The sequence below is a fragment of the Sturnus vulgaris genome, chromosome 2 (genome assembly GCF_052056855.1).
Source record: "Sturnus vulgaris isolate bStuVul1 chromosome 2, bStuVul1.hap1, whole genome shotgun sequence".
NCBI classification, from domain to species: Eukaryota; Metazoa; Chordata; class Aves; order Passeriformes; family Sturnidae; genus Sturnus; species Sturnus vulgaris.
The window spans coordinates 53538059-53555160 of NC_142244.1; the positions used below are offsets into that span (position 1 = coordinate 53538059).

Sequence of the window (17102 nt, forward strand, 5' to 3'; positions counted from 1 at the left end):
CATTTTAAATTGGTTGATTTACTATGTTTCTGGGATTTTCTGGAATAGATGAGGTTTTTTTAGGAAGATCTGAATAACAATTTTTGAATAATAATTTTTGGAATTCAATACAGAAACACTGATACAGCTTTCTAAAAATAGGACTGTTGTGACAGTTTTTAGTGTTACAAGAGATCTGACTACAGATTTAAATTAATTCTTTCAAGGTATGTAATGCACCTGAAAGATTTAGTGACATCCTGGTTATGATCTTGAACTTTATGCTTCTATTTAATCAGTCTCCTGCTATGAATGTGTGATGTTGAGGGTATCACACATGTCAACAGCTTCACTGACAGCAGCTTAATTAGGATTTCAGATTTACATTGGGGTGTACACATAAGCAGGCTTCATAATTTTGGAGCTGGATGTATCTGCAATGTTGGCTGTGAAACGAGACATGAAAAGACTTCTTTAGGAATGATATGTGAGGAAGACTACAGCCCACATTTAAGCAGAGTAGTGATGGATGAAGTCAAAAGAAATTGGCTGCTCGCTGAATAACACGAGAGCTAAGAGCACCCACCTTAAGTAGGTATACAAATGCATACATCTTGGGCAACTAGGAATAGAACATTGCATGACTCCACATGCAATCACAAAGCTCTGACGTCATTGGAAGGAAGGAATAAGATATGGAAGGAATGAATAAGATTTGGTGGGACAGCCTGCACTGCATGATGGAAGTGCTGCAATAAACAGTTTCCTTGGAAAAGGTAGCCAGAGAAAGCAAGGAGGGAGTGTTGCCTTCTCTGTGAAGAAGCAGTTCAGATTTTTGAAGTTCTTCAGTGGGATGGGAGATAGTCTGGTTGATAACATGCAGGATAGGACCAGAGGAAAGCCCAAAGAGTCATGGTGGTGTTAAAGATCACTCATTCAGAGTGAGGGGAAGAAGAAGCATTCTCTAAACATCTTTAAGTATCTAGATCACAAACCCTAGTTCCCCATGAGGATCTTTAACTTCCTGACAAGCTCTGGAAGTGCAACAAGATGGGATGCATGTGGGGAAGACAATTACTAAAGAGTGCTGGGGATGACAGAATGAGACAGCTAAGAGTGACACTCAGCAGGATCTGTTGTTTACCAGTAAGCAAGGATTATTTTTGAATGTGATTAATGGCACCTTTGGCTGTACTTGCCATGAAACAGTGGTGTTCAAGGCCCTGAGGGAAGTGAGGATTGAGAGTAGCCAAATACAGATTCCATGAGTGCTAATTTTAGTCTATTCAGCAAACTGGTAAGTAGGATCCCATGGGAGGCAAATGTGTGAGTCAAGATAGCTGTAAAAGGTGTCAGACTTTTAAATACAGCATTATACTACTGCAGGAACAGGGAAAAATGTATATGTAGCTAGGGAGTGGTTCAGCCAGCAAAATAAATTATGGTAGAGCTCTGATGAAAAAAGAAAGTACACAGGAGGTGGAACTAGAAGCTGACTAGAAAGGAGGAATTCAGAAGCATTAGCACGTAAGAAATATTGTCAGGAAGGCCAGTAGTTAGCTGGAAATGAAACTTGGAAGAGATATTAAGGACAACAAGAGCTTCATTAGTAGGCTGACCAAGGGAAATGTCTTGTTGTTGAATGGGGTGGATGACATAGTCACAGATACGACTGAGATGCTTAATGCCTTATTTGCCTCAGTCTTCATTAAATTTTATTAAGGCTCTGTCTTTAGAGAAAGGGTTCAAGGAGGGCATCTGCCAACAGTGGATAAGGTTTGAGTCAAGAATTCCTTGAAACAACTTGTCCCATCCTAGCCCATGATACCTGATGGAGTACATCTGATGATTGTGAAAGCCTTTGCAGGCTGATCACTGATCCAAGGAGTCAAGGAAATTCGGGCAGGTTACAAGTGGAAAAAAGCATATGTTACCACCCATCTTTAAAACAATCCTCAAAATCCTCGTCATTTTACTTCTGGTTCTTGGAAGATCATAGAGCAAGTCCCTTTGAAACACATTCTGGCTGCTTGAAAGACAAGGTAATTGGGAACAATCAACATGGATTTACAAAAAGCTAGACCATCCATGGCCAACCTGGTTGCTTTCTATGATAAAACACATAATCAGATTTGTGGTCACAGGAGTAATAGTGATCATTTATCTTGACACTGGAAAGGTCCCACAATACTCATGCATCAGTTAGAACTCTACATTCTGAATGGATGGGCAGCTAAATAGATAAAAGGCTTACAATTTAAACAGGGTCCAAGGTTTGTGGTTAATTGGTTGTACCTTAGCTTGATTTTTTTGACAAGCAGAGTATCTCAGGGATCTATCCTGCCTAAGAGATGGATTTTATAGGTCATGATCTGTTCATCTTTCAGAACTGAATTGCATCATCCATTTCCTTTCCTTGCTGTTTTCACAACACTCACCTCTTTAGAGAGATGATCTTGTTCCTTTCATAGAAATATTTTCCTTTTCTTTTTACGTAATTTCTTCATTTTAAATAGAAGTAATCTAATTCTACTATAAATGTAAAGCAACATGAGCCTATATTTAATCTCAGATTTTAAATTGTAAACTTTTTTCCTGTAATTCCATCCCTGTACCTAAAAGGCTAAAGTCTTCTTTCTGCCTTTAGCCATGAAAATATATATTTTAGCATGTCCACTTATGTGGACCTCTGAGTATGCTTAAAATTCACAATAAGCCATTTTCTTCTAAACCTTGTTTTGTTGAAATATTTTGAAAAAAATAACAGAATGTTTAAATAGTCTGCAAATCAGTGTTTCTTTAAATTTCGATGAATTGCTGATTCCTTCTGGAAGGAGGCTCATAAAGACTTGTATTCTTTCCTTGTTACCTCAACTGGGATTGTGGGGTAACTGCATCAGATTTTCTTTTGGACATCCTCTGTTGCGGTTTGGCAGTTCTGATGTTTGGTTTGTGGTAAATTAGTTCACAGCCATTATTCACTGTCTGCAATACTTGGTCTCTTAATAGCTCTCAAAGAACTGATTTAATAGTAGGGTCCAAAATGGATGCTGTACCTTGTTTCGGTTTTGATAATGATCTTGATTACAGGACAGAATGGGGACCTGACCTGAATCATACAAAATGCAAGATATTGGGCCATCAGACCATATGGAGCTCAGGGCTACCAGAACAACTTGCGAAGGATTCTGGTCTGATGTGCAGAATCCAATATATACAAACACAGTCAGAAAACAATACTGGGGAAGCTGTAGCACTTAGAAACCATAAATAAGAGCAAAGATGTTTGATTATCCTGTCTCTGACAGATATAACCAAATTCTGCTGCTTTATTGTCATCTTCACCAAGTGTAACTTTTGATTGGAGGAATCCTTTATTAACTGGCCGTTTCATGGAAATTTATCCTACATGTCATCTTCCTTTAGTGGAGGATTCCTGTCATAAATACCTCTGTAAAAGTGGACACTGGATGTCTATATTACTACTCCAGCTAAAGTGTGAACTTGTTTAGATGTACTTCTTCATAATCTCATATTCCTTACTATAGCTGTCCTTGTCCTACCTCCAGACAAATAGTTTGTATTAGACAAAGTGTACACTGTTATGGTAACCATCTGTGCACTTGTGGGGTCAGTGCACGTACAGTTCTTAGATCTGTTAGAGTGTTTGAGGTATCCTTTCCCCTTCTAGCACTGCCTGACCAGGTCATAGCTCAAAGCAGAGGCTGATCCTGAGATAAAGGCCATCTCAATTGTAACTGCTAGTCATGGGTGTTTACTGGATAGTCACTATTACAAAGAGGCAGATTCCTCTTGATTTAGAAAATTCTGCAAAATAACAAGTCTTTATGAGGAGTGGAACAGATTCTTGTAGTCATCTCTGAGTTTTATTGAATCTGTTTCAGCTTCTGTGACATTTCTGAAACAATTACAGTTATCCTCCATGAAATTTGTCATGTCAATGTGCCTATGTTGTAGTTGAATAGCCAGTGTTTGCATGCTACAATTTCAAACTTTTCTCTGTGGAATTCTTCATCATTACTGTCTTGGAAGAAATGAGACCTCTGTGTTACATTACTATGCAAAGCTTATAGGAATTTACTTTCAAAGTATTCATAGCAGTACTGCATCTTGTGGAACTTCAGACTCTTCAAGTTAGACTAGTTTATGAACTATCCTGTTGCAGATACCAAGTGCAATGATAGGTTTCATTTTTTATGAATGCCATTAAGAGTAATAATTGTCGAAATAACCGTTTGATGAAAACATGGCATGTTTCCAGGCTGTGTTTTTTGTTGTTTTGTTGTTTTGGTTTTTTTAAAATAAAGCTATGGGCATATGATGAAAGTAAGTCAGAGAAACATCTGTTTCCCTGGACATGTGAGTTGGCAGAACTTCAGGAATGAGTAGAGGAAGCAAGACCTTAGCTAAATTATAACAAATGTTCATTTGGTAATCTGTTTTGAAAATTGGGGTTTGGGAATGATCTGGGTTTTTAGTTGTTTTTTTTCAAATAAGGGGAAGACTGGGTAATGTAAGCTCAATCCTTCTGTCTCGCAGCATAAAAGGTATGAGCGCCTTCTCTCTGTGTGAGATTATTACTAGGAACAAATACTGCAGGATAGAAAAGCCAGGTTAGGATAGTTAGTGGGATAAGAAATCTTCAGTTCTAATAGTTGTACAAATAGCCCCTCAATCCACATTTAGATTTGTTGCAAGCATTTAATATTTTTAACAGGTTTCTAATACAGTTTGTGTATAGTCTTATCACCATCGCTATTTCCAAAACTCTAAAAAAGTTCTCTCAGGCACTGGCTATTTATCTGAATGACTTCATGGAATGTGGTACTCCACAATCCAGCCCTGTTAAACTCCATTATCTGTAAAACAGGAGCTTCTGATTGGTTACACATATATTTTCACAACTTCCTTTGACCTGTAAGCACTCTGGAATGCTAAAGTAACTTTGCTGAGGATAGAATTCTGGAAAGCTAGATACATGGATTTAAAATAACTTCTTACCAACTCCCAAACAATATTTTTAAATAACTCATATTTATGAATAGTCAAGTCCTGAAACTTTCTCTCTGGTCTTGCTCATAGGTCTGAGATTCTTCCATTTTTAGGTTAAGGAGACCTAACCATTTATTCCTACAGATATTTAAGCCTTGTCATGCTTACTATGAAGTGCCAGCCTATTTTAATTAGAGATTTTCCATATCTTCAGCTGAAAACTCCACAATTATCTGAAGAGAAATCTCATTTCTCTGTAGAAGGATTTGATGCACAAGTAATTTCAGACTGCTTTGTTGATGGATTTCCTATTGGAATTCTTTTGATTCAGTCCAAAACCAAGTCAAACGTGTTTCCTAGTAAAAGAACTTTAACAGTGGTTTGTAAATTTGTGGGCATTGATATAAATCAAGCTTGTCTGGGTGAAGAGAAACCATAAGTTAGGTCATGTTTGATCTCTACCTTATGCATTAAGGATTGCCACACAGAGAGGAGATAAGATTTTTTGCTGGTCATCAGTTCTTGGTTGAGATCAGCTCATCTGGCAAACACAGTGGTCTTCAATACTGGTAGGAGTTTCAGTGGTGCAACTGAAGAAATGGTCACACAGGATAAAGCCAATCATTTTTCAAGGTCAATTTTTTACTTTTCTACTCAAGACTTTTTTTTTTTTTTTTTTTTTTTTGGTAAATATGAGTTACTGGAAATGAAAATAAAAAGTACAGCAAGCCTGTGATGGACCTTTTCATAAACTCGTTAACCCTTTGGAAGTACTACTTATGTAGAAATTTATAATTATGACCAGAAGGCCTGATTCCTAATTGTCTCAACATTATTGCAGCTACTTAGGTCTGTGAGGGTGGTGCTTGCTAAGACAGGATGAGGATTTCCAAGGGTGAATGAGAGCAGTGGGTATAACTCAGCCACTGTGCTAAGGAGATCTAAAGAACATGGTTTTTTCTAAAAGAGAGTAAAAATTGGAAGGCACGCAAAGTTTTGATCACCCCTTTGTATAGAAAGTATACATGCATTTTTGTGCCTCAAGGTCCTTCTCAGTGGGATTGGTCACTCCAGTACAGGATGATGGTTAGGGAAAGATGCAGGGAATAGACATTTCCCCAAAAAGAGAATGCTCTGTAAAGAACTGTGGATGGGAAACCTAGTTGGACAGGTGACAGAAATATCAATCAGAATATACTGGATGGGTTTCAACCTTCGTTAATATAAATGTAATGTGTAATGTACTATATAAATATTTTATAATGTAACAGTACATGGAGTTGAAAATATATGCAAGAAAATACATGCATCTTTTGGAAATATCTGAGGAGTAAAAAAAACAATCTATCACTGAAATTTTCTTGTACGAAATCACAAACTATAGGGCTAAGAAAAAGGGAAAAACAATTCTATAATTGCATCAGAAAGGATATTTCCATTGAAATAAGGCAGCATAAATGTTGCTATGTAAATAGTGACTAGAATTTAGAATATTGCTGACAGTTTTGGATATGCACTTGAAGAAGAGGTAAAATCAAACTATATTAGTAAAACTCGTCTTACCAACTGTTTTGCCATACAAGAAAAATCAGAGATCTGTTTACTGAGCATAATAAATAGGAATACATTAGAATATCAGAAGATCATCAGAAGGAAGAACTGTGTAAACCTAAGGGCAAGGTTTGTGTAAAATGAGACAGTAAAGACTGCTGAAGAATACATTTGGATTGGAGAAGAAAAGGGTTTTAAGCTTCAGAGAACCTTCCAAAGATGTTTTTCATATACTGAAAACATATTTCATGAAGTAGATTTAATGAAAATGCCTTTCATAAGCTAAAGGCAGTTCATGAAAGATTTTAAGTGATGTAGCTGCCTGTTGCAATAAAGGAGTGCATTTGCTTATCTAGAGATCCTTGTTCTTTTCTCTTACTTGTCGTGTGTGAAGGGAGATTTTAAATTTATTTTTTTTTTATGTACTGGAAGCCTTTAATACTACTAAGTGTAAGGTTTCTCCTGATTTTGGATTCTTTCTGAATAATTTCTTTTTTATTTCCTATGAGAATACAAAAGAAGTTGTAGGCAATTTTTCTCAAGCCAAAAAGGTGGAGGTTTCTTTTTTTTTTAAGTAATCTTATGCCATGCATGTGATTGAATTATTCAGGATTTAGATAAATTGGTTAGTATTCAAAGGATGACAACATTATCATGCTTGTTCATCAGGTATAAACCAGTTAAGACAGTATACTTATATGGATCTGAGATTCAGTTAGTTAGCTGACTCTGATGTAATCCAGTAAACAGTTTTGCCATCTTTTACTTAGTCGGATCATAGTTTGAGAATACATGGTAGCTTTCAGTTAAAACTAAAAACCAATACCAAAAATTCTTTTTAATAGAGCTTTTAAAGTTCAAAAAGGAAGTTTCCTTTAACAAGTAGAGCAAGCACAGAAGCAAGTACCTTTGCAAAAACCTTTGTAAGACATTGCTTCTGCAACCTTGTAGTTGCTCCCTCTCAGTGATGACACATTTAACTGCTTTAATTTATTATGCTTCTGTTTTCAACCCTGCATTCTTGCACTTGCAAATCAAAACATCCAGGTCAAGGCTTCTTTTGTAGCCACACAAGATTTTTAAATGATGGCCTGGATTTTCACCCTTCCTTTTTCCAAAGTCTGTCTTTTTGTCAAGTGATTTTAGGACTAGCATGATTATTAATGGTCTTCTAGATGGAAAAATATAGTTTACTAGTCTTTGAAATTCTACCTTAGGTGCGTACAAGTACCTAAGGTAAGTGAATCACAGTGTATCCCTTATTACCACACATTGATACCATATTATTTAATAGATGAAATACTTTTAATAGGCTGTAGCCTCATTTTTGTGATAGTCCTAATATGTTAATGATCATGCGAACAGTTTTTCATCTTTTTCTTGGAGAAGTCATAATCATTGATGTATATGTGAGAGTGCATCAAGCAACTGACAAAACACAGTTGAAGTAAGACTGAGATATCCCAGGTTGCACAGGATTATGTCCAGATGGCTTTTGAATTTCTCCAGAACAGGAGACTCCACAACCTCTTTGGGCACCTTGTTGCAGTGCTCTATCACCCACAAAGTAAATATATTTTTTCCTCATATTCAGCTGTGATCCACTTTGTGCCCACTGCCCCTTGTCTTGTTGCTGGGCACCACGGAAGGATCTGTTCCCATCTTCTTGACATCCACTAATATTCATTCCTAAACCATATCTGAGGACAGTCCTACACTTACATCTTAACAATAAAAATCCAAACACTTAAGAGTAATAAAATACTGAAACATATCTTCCAGCAGGGTAGATTAAAAAATAACGCTAAATTTTGAAGACTGCAGTGTAGGCAACTTTAGTTTTTCAGCTTATGATTGGCAAAAGACTTTTTGTTTTAAAAATAGCAGAGGGTTAGATATAATAAAAAGGGTTATTAAAAGCATGACTATCCATTGTGAGACCTTGATCCAAGTTTTTTTGTCTTCATCTCTAAAACAGAGGCCCCCACATTTATGGTTTCCCTTGCCATGCACACATATTAAATATTAGCTCAGGGTTAGTGATTTCCTTCCTTCACAGATGGTAGAACACACCAAAGGAGGCAAGAATAGAGTTCAGATCTTTCCATCTTAGAGGTGTAAGGTCTAATAATAATGATGTTAATTTCTAATAATAATGAATTTTACTTGTGGTGCTTCTAACACCAAACACCAGCTTAGGGTTGGATTTGCTAGAAATTTCACAGCCTTAATATAAGACACTCTGAAATTCTTTCCCTGGCGCTGCAAGAAGGAAAATCCCAGACCATGTTCCACTTTCTCAGAAAAAGAAATGACTCTTCCTGATCCTAAACAGACCTGTCAGATCATTGCATCCTGAAAGAGATTTCCTCCCTGCTGATAAGAAGAACAAAGCAATTTTTAATATAATGGCCAATTCTAGATATGGACTGTAGGGACAAGAAAGCAGTTGGTTCCATTCTTGCTGCCCAAAAGCTTGTGAGCATTTTTAACAGCAGTGTTGTTTATGTGGCAATTTTGTTATTCACCTCATGATATTTTGTGGTCTTTACAGAAGTCTAAAGTTAATGTGGCTGCCTGACATCCTCAGTCTCACTCCACTCCTAATCTGCTTTTTTTCCTCCTTTTGGAGTAAAATGTATCTATTTCTGAAACCTTGAAAACATGGAAAAGTGATGCACTTTTCACTCTAGTGTTTGAAGAAATATGTGAGAGATATTGATATTATTTTTCAATTTTAATAAAATTTTAAAATCTTCAGTAATGATTTTTTTAAGCCTGAAATTAGAATACATCTATTTAGTGGTTTTAATGGTGCAAATAAGAGTTTAAGCAATTTTCTAGACTTTTTTAACTGACAGTGCAGTATTTATATTGAGACTGCTGTTAAAAGCATACTCAAAATATATGCTTCCTTAAAGAACTTTTGCCTTCAATAATAAATGGAAAACTTTTTATTCAATTTAATGTGATTTCTTTGTGCTTTCACAATACAGAAAAATTTGGATTTTTTTTATTTCAACTAATTTGAAAATTTAATTACAGAAGTTTCATTGACTTTTCCATTGTGAGTAAATCTGCTGAAATAGTTTATTTGAAGTACATCAAATAAAAAGGCTTATTGTGATTTTTCTTATTTTAGATTATTGTGTCATGCAATGAAAGACCATATAGTGCGTGTTGCAAATGAAGCAGAATTTATTTTAAACCGACAAAGAGCTGAAGATGTCCACAAGCACGCTGAGTTTGAGGTAAGCCTGAGAGCTGGTGCATTTTTGGTTCTGTTTTCACTCAGTTGTCGCCTAGACTGTAACTCCATGCAATAAAGATTTTTTTTTTTTTTTTCTTCCAAGGAAGAAATTTACATTGAAAGCATTTCAAAACTGGTTTTAAAAAGCTTTGGTAAATGTCAAACACAAGGAATGGGTTTAATTTCTCATCTTGTCACTGAAATTCATAAAAGCATTTACGGCTTGAAGAAATGCCTTAATCAGAATGTCTAATCTGATATGGTAGACCCTTTGGTTCACAAAGAACTTTTCTGATTTATTGAAAATAGTAATGCAAATCACCTTATTAATTATTTTTTTAGTTATTTACAACAATATGTATGAGTTCAGTAAAAGAGAAAAGCGATTATACACTAAAGGTGCGTCACAAAAAAATAAGAAATATAAATGTTTTGCTGAACAGATTTAATATTTTAAGGTAATTTTCTTCAATCATTTTGAATTATGGAGCACTTTGAACACTTTTTAAGTAGTGAAATACGATACTGCATATCTTTCTTACTAGTTAGGAATCATTAACTATTGACAGTAAGATTCAGTATTAGAAGATGCAACAGAGCAGCTGTCTTCCATAACTTTTAAATGTCTATAATTCTTATTCTGAAAATGAGTCAACACTCAATTGCTTTTTCATCAATGAGTGGTAGAGTAGACAATTTAAATTATGTTGCTTGAAAGTGATCCAAATGTTCATTTCCCTGTTTTTAAAATGTTTTCAGTTTAACAAGTTTTCAGTTGTTTATACAGGATTAATTTTGTTCCTATTAAAAAAAAACATGCAAAAGTAATGGAGTAAATTAAAAACTTCATTTTTGACATGACTTTATCAAATATAAGTTTGCATTTTTATGGTGTTTCATAGATTTCATCACTGTTTTTTATAATTTCTGATCCTGCCTTGCATTTGTATACATTTGTGTAGATGTAGGTGTATATATATGCAGTCGTATATTTTCACATCTTTTACTGCTCAAGTGACTTAGCATTAGGATTGAGATAGACACACTTAGTATTGATGATAATAAATAGCTATATCAATTCATTAATCTGTCAGAAAATGTCAACAAGCTCCTGGTGGCTAGAAATAGGATCCAGTAATCTTAGTTTTGATGAGGTTTTTATCTCCTTGAAACAGCTCTCTTAAATGTGCACTTTGATGTACTAGTTTTTGTGCTCCTTGACCTAGCTGAGAACTGTGAGACACAGAGATATCTGTTGTCATTTTGAATACACATAACCTTTACTTCATTTTGTCAGAGCAGACAGCAGACACTTGTCATATGGGATTGCAACAACTTTATTACCAAGCTTATACTGGATATTTTGAACGTAGATAAAATTGCATTTACAATTAAGTGTATGTCAGAGTGAAGTTTCATATTGCCTCTACAATAAATAACATTTGATATCTATCAGAGCATCATGCAGTAACCTAAGATGACAATGGAAGATTGAGTTATCTGTTTTTTGAAGAATACATTGAGGTATAAGATCTGTCAGAACTCTAGACAAAATGAGAATATTCAATTAACTTCCAGCTTCTGTTAGCAAATAGGATTTAGAATATTAACTAAATTCCCTAAAGGAGTAGCTTCAAGTCTCTTTTATTGTCTGGTAAAGAAACCAACACATTTTTCATATATGAAAATTCTCATTACATTTGTTGTAGGAAAAGACTGAGGTACACATGTTAGGCGAGTAAGTTTAAATCTGCAAACCATAAAAGAAAATTGTAAAATGTAGACTGTTTTAATGTGAAATTCACAAGTATTTAAATAAGGTGATGGTTAAAGTCTGAAAGAATGCTTTATATATTGTCTTTAATAATGGTGGGAGTATAACTGAATATTTTATTATTCGTCCTACTTGAAAGCAGTAGGGACAAAGAGATTTCTGGTAGTTTTCACCTACATGATTGTATATCTGTCATTTTGTTTTAATAAACTGTATAAGTATACATTCTGAAGTTTAGTACATGTTAATCATTGCTCTCATCTAGAGAAGTGCATGACTATTTTATTTTATTTCTGCCCTTTAAACTTTAATTGAATCATTATGGGTGAAATTATTTGTTCCAAGCTGCACCAAGTTACAATCTCCTGCACAGACCATGGACCAGCATCTAAATTTTATTCTGTGACTCCAGTTGCAGTCACAGCCTAGAAAATTTCCCCCAGAATGGGTATTTCACAGTTAACTTTCATTTTGTTAACCTTTGTAATTGTTCAGGAAGAAAAATGAAAATTTAATTTTACTGTCCAATGAGCTGGTGAAATATTAACCTCATTACTAAGGCAGATCATTGTACTAATTGGTGCCTCCCTGTACAAGAAGATAAATTGGAAAATGAATTAACCCTTTATGAATTAGTGTAACCATTGTTCTTTCCCAGATAGATTATTTGAACTTATGTCTGTAAACACAATAGAAAGACCACTGTTAAAATCTTACTGAATGCTAATGTGGTCTATACTAAAAAGGTTGCATGCAGAAATATTAAGAATAAACTATAAACTATGAGGTTAACTGAATTTTAATTGCTCTTTTGAATACTAGAAAATTGGTTTCTATTCAGCAGTGTTACAGCATCGAGTGTTGGTTAAATGTTCTGAAATTGTGCACAAAAACTGTAAGTGTAAAAAAATGTGTCATAAAATGCATTTTTTAAATTAGCTATTCAGAGACTATTTTAGCCTTTGTAATTTATACCTAGAAAATTATCCTTTTAGTGGATTTATTTTGATTACTCTGGCTACATTTCCTTTCTTTAGACATTTTAAAAAAAATTTTAAGAGGAGTTGAACTTAACATGATTTTGAGTTAAGAAATGGAAAAATCTTGTCTTTATACATAAAGAATGGATTTATCAAAACAAAAATACACTATAGCATTCTAGCAGTTTAGAAACAAATTCACATCGAGACCAAAAACCACAGCATTTTTTTAGAAGTGGTTTTCTCTCAAGGGACACATGATGAAAATATTAGATCTTTTTCAGTTTAAAAGATGAATGTTTTTTTTATCCATTGAGTTTTTAGAATTGGTAGTATGTTATCAAAATTTTCCATGTTGTGATATGAAATAGAAAATAAACTCCCTATTTTTTTAGTTTAGCATCTGTAGAAATAAAATAATCAAATGATTTTTAATTTTAGATGTTATTATAATTTAAAAATCAAAATCAGTGTACATAATTTTTTCTTGTATATTATCCTATGTATGTTAGAGGTGTATTTTTTACCTGAGAACACATGAAACATTTACAAAAGAAAGGCTAACTTTTAAGGCATCTCCATGGCCACACATATACACACACCCAGATGTATGGCTTAATGTTTTTAATTAGAATTCTGTTGTCTTTGCCCTTGATATTTCATTTTTTACATGTTCTAACTGAGGGCTTTTTCCTGGATGATATATAGTAGTAGAACATTTCAATTGAATGGCATCATGATTTAGAAATAGTACTACAGAAGAACTCAGTGTCCTCACCTAGACTCTCCTAAACCAGACACTGTTTGATCACTTCCCCGCCCCTTCCATGGTGGTGATGAGAACTGGAGGCATAGGAGGTGAAAATCAGGAGTTGAGATAAGGACAATTTACTAGAAACAGCAATGAGATAAGAAAGAGAACAGTAACAGAAACAATATTAATGATATTAGTAACAAAAGGTATAAGACAAAGAGATGGTTTACAGAGTAAGTAAAACAATACTGGACCTTTTTGCCTGCCACACTTTCTCCCATACCAGAGAGAGAGTCTCCCTTACTTCTGCCCCGGCAAGTGACATGAGATGGTATCAAATAACACTTGGGTTTGGACATGCTTCCCTCCCAGCTACTGTAAAAAATTAACCCAGACCTGGATGAAACTGGGACAAACGGCCTGTCCTGTTCTTCTGAAAAGTATTTTAATGAGTTCTTTTCATATTCAGAGGGTTTAATAAATAATAATTTTAGGGCGATCATAAGTAGCCTGTCTTTAATGAAGTGGATGTTCTTCCATTCCCAGTCGCAGTGTGCTCAGTATGCTGCCGACAGGAGGGAGGAGGAGAAGATGTGTGATCACCTCATCAGTGCTGCTAAGCATCGCGATCATGTCACGGCCAACCAGCTGAAACAGAAGATACTCAATATACTGACGAATAAACACGGTGCCTGGGGAGCTGTTTCTCACAGGTAAGCTGAAAATGTAGAAAGTGTGAGGCTTTAAACGTTACTTGCAAAGTTTGAGAGAAGCAGGCTTTGTGTAACTGAAATATGATTTTACTAGGGGTTTAAATGTACTTAAATGTATATGCATATACAAAGCATATGCATATGCAAAGCTGAACAAAGTGCAGCTCGATTAAGCAGGTATTCTTGTTAAAAAAATTAATTTTAAAGATATCTAAAATACATAATTTCTTCTGTAGTATTTGAGGTCTTATTCAGAGCTGTATTGAGTACTGGTTTTAAAAGTTAATTCTCTTCAACATAGCAGTAAAATTTAATGTTTTCATACATCATGCCAAAAAGAAGAGCCTTGCTCTTCTGAATCACAAAAATAGCCAGTGGTTAAAGTGCTGACCCTCATGTGGAATACTTGAGCTGAAATTGCTCCTTTCCTTCATTCAGAGCAAGGTCTTGAACCTGGGTCTATCATGTGAGGGCCCTGTCTGTGAAAGCAGAGTCTGCCAAGACTCTCTCTTGTTTGTGCATTCTAGCCACAAGTACTTGATTATTTATTCAGAGTGAAACAACTCAAACAAAAGAAATCAAGAAAGTCGTGCTCCCTGATAACCAAAATTTTACAGCTTTATTTTCTGTTTAAATTTCTATTTGTCTGCTCTGAATCACGCAGAGAAGAACAGAAAGCTCCATTTTAGTTCTGATAAACATTTTCAGGAAAAACAAAGTTGAGATGGATAATACAAAACCTTTTTTTCTAGATAAATATTCTTTAGGAAAATATATTTGCATTTATGTTGACTGCATAGTTAGGGTTTAAGCCTTTAGAAAAGTTGCCAAGTATTAAATTTGACATGTCAGCAATAAGGTTTCAGAAATAGCACATACGCTCTTCATTCTTTTTGTAATTCTATCTAGTTGATTCTTGCAGTTATACCATATTTAAAACAAAAATGAAATTTTCCATGTTCATTATCCATGTTTCTCCTAAAGAAATTACTCTCTCCTGGGTGATGATGGAGATGTATTTATTTTTCAAGATGGTAGAAATTGTGGAAATTCAGTCTTACAGAAGCTCAGTTATCTAACACCAGAAACGTTCTGGTGGAAATTACAAAAATGACAAGTAGAAAACTGTCATGTGGTTAATTCAAGACAGGCTTACTCCATAAGGGATGCTCATCTTATCTCTAGTTGAGGCCTTAAAGCTGTATGTCAGGAGACTTGAATATGCTGAAAATAAATGCAATTTGCACTCCTTTTAATGTATTTGTATAATGAATAACAAATTTTGAATAATATTGTTGCTCAACTTTGTGAATAGCTACAGAGACTTTGCAGACTTAAATCAGTTCCTGGTGACTACCTTTTCCAGGAAACTGTCTTCTTAGGGCTAAATAACTTTTATCTCATGGATTGTTGATGGCCTCCTAAATGGCAACAGTCCATTGCTGTAGCTTTTTTCTCTTGAGTCCATGATAGTTTCTGATGGGCCATAAAGTAGCTTGACACCTGTGACAAACCTATGAAATTTATTGCACTGAACAAAAGAAATACTTATTTTATCCCTGTAGTGCAACTTGTCCAGTTCACAACTGTCTGCTTTGCAATTACTGGCAGAGCTGCTTTCCCCTTTCGGTGCTTGCAGTGCTAGGTGCAGCGTTTGGCTTGGTTGTGTTTTAGCCACAGGCAGTGCCTTAACCTGGAGAAGGGGTGATCTGTGTGACATGGTGACAGTACAAGGTCTCCACGTGGGGTCCTCCATTTGCAGAAGCCAGTTGGGAAATGGCCTTGCACTGCAGGTTTGGCTGTGTGTGCTGTGGTAGCTTTGTGACCCAGCACACAAGCACACCTTCTGTCATGGGACTAGTGGACTGTGAATGGGAAGGACTGGAATGGCAGCAGGGAGAGGGAGGTGCCCTGTGGAAGAGCCTCTGAGCCTTGTTAGAGACCAGTGTCACTCAGTGGGCAGGTCTGAAAGGCTTTAAGGGCAGAAAATGGAGAGGGGTCTCATTAAACTCCTCAGCCACAGAATGCAAAAACTGTTGTTAAGTAGACACTCCAATACTTTTTATATGATGAAAATCGAGATGACTTCCAAAACCATACACACCTCTGGTTTTGGCTGGCACAAAACACAACAGGACTCAAGTCCCTGTAACTCCTGACAAGCATTACAGTCAGTGTGACTACTGACAGCATTAGCAATCTCTTTATAAACTCATGTTTCTCCATGCCATGAGAGATACAGCCTGACTGGAATACAGAGTTACTTTAAAAACACACAAAAACCACGTATTCACTCTAGACCTCTACACTTCTGTAGTGATTTTAAAATTTCCACTGGGAAAATGTTCCCATTTCCTGAAGACACACTGCTGGTCTCCTGTTCAACTTGAGAGCTGGAGATCCTTCATTGAAATCGTGAATTTATGGAGATCCTTCTCTGACTCAGATGGGACAGGGTAAGAAACAGGCCATCATTTCTGCACAATAAATACTTGGGTAATAGCAATGCCTTTTGACATCCAAAATGGATAAGATAGGTAGGAAAATATTTGGGCAGACATGAGTGTGATTCTTCAAAGCTTCAGTTCTCTATCTGCACAGTGGCACCTACCAATTTACTGTTAGTTGCAGCATAAAGTACAAATATGTATAGGATCATAGAATCATTCAATTGAAAAGAACCTCTAAGATATTGGATCCAACCATTAACCTAACACTGCGAAACCCACCAATAAATGATGTCCCTAAATGCCACATCCACGTGTCATTTACACAATCCCAGGGATGGTGCCTCAACCACCTCCCTGGGTAATTTGTTCCACAGTGTTTCATAACCCTTTTGATTAAATTTTTCCCAATATCCAATCTAAATCTCTCCTGGCCTAACTTGAGGTCATGTCCTCTTGTCCTATCTTGTCCTGTATGATTTTGTTTATCTTTTCTCCAGATAAACAAATACATTTCAAATTCTTTAACACAGGTGCTCACATTACAAAATACTATGGTTTCGTTTTATCAAATATGGCCCAACTTTAGAGAAAAATCTTCCTTGTGTTGGCAGTTCAACACAATGAGCTTCTAAACTTCC

General features: G+C 35.6%; 1 protein-coding gene across 6 annotated transcripts in view; it reads left to right on the top strand.

Annotated features, from left to right (window-relative positions):
* NBEA (neurobeachin) overlaps positions 1-17102 on the top strand; it is a 452087-nt gene that overhangs the window by 221289 nt on the left and 213696 nt on the right. For all 6 annotated transcript variants that reach the window (XM_088159561.1, XM_088159562.1, XM_014868920.2 and 3 more), the window contains 2 exons: positions 9686-9794; positions 13848-14014. In XM_088159561.1, the coding sequence (XP_088015687.1) occupies positions 9686-9794; positions 13848-14014 (276 nt within the window). The remainder of the gene's footprint in view (positions 1-9685; positions 9795-13847; positions 14015-17102) is intronic.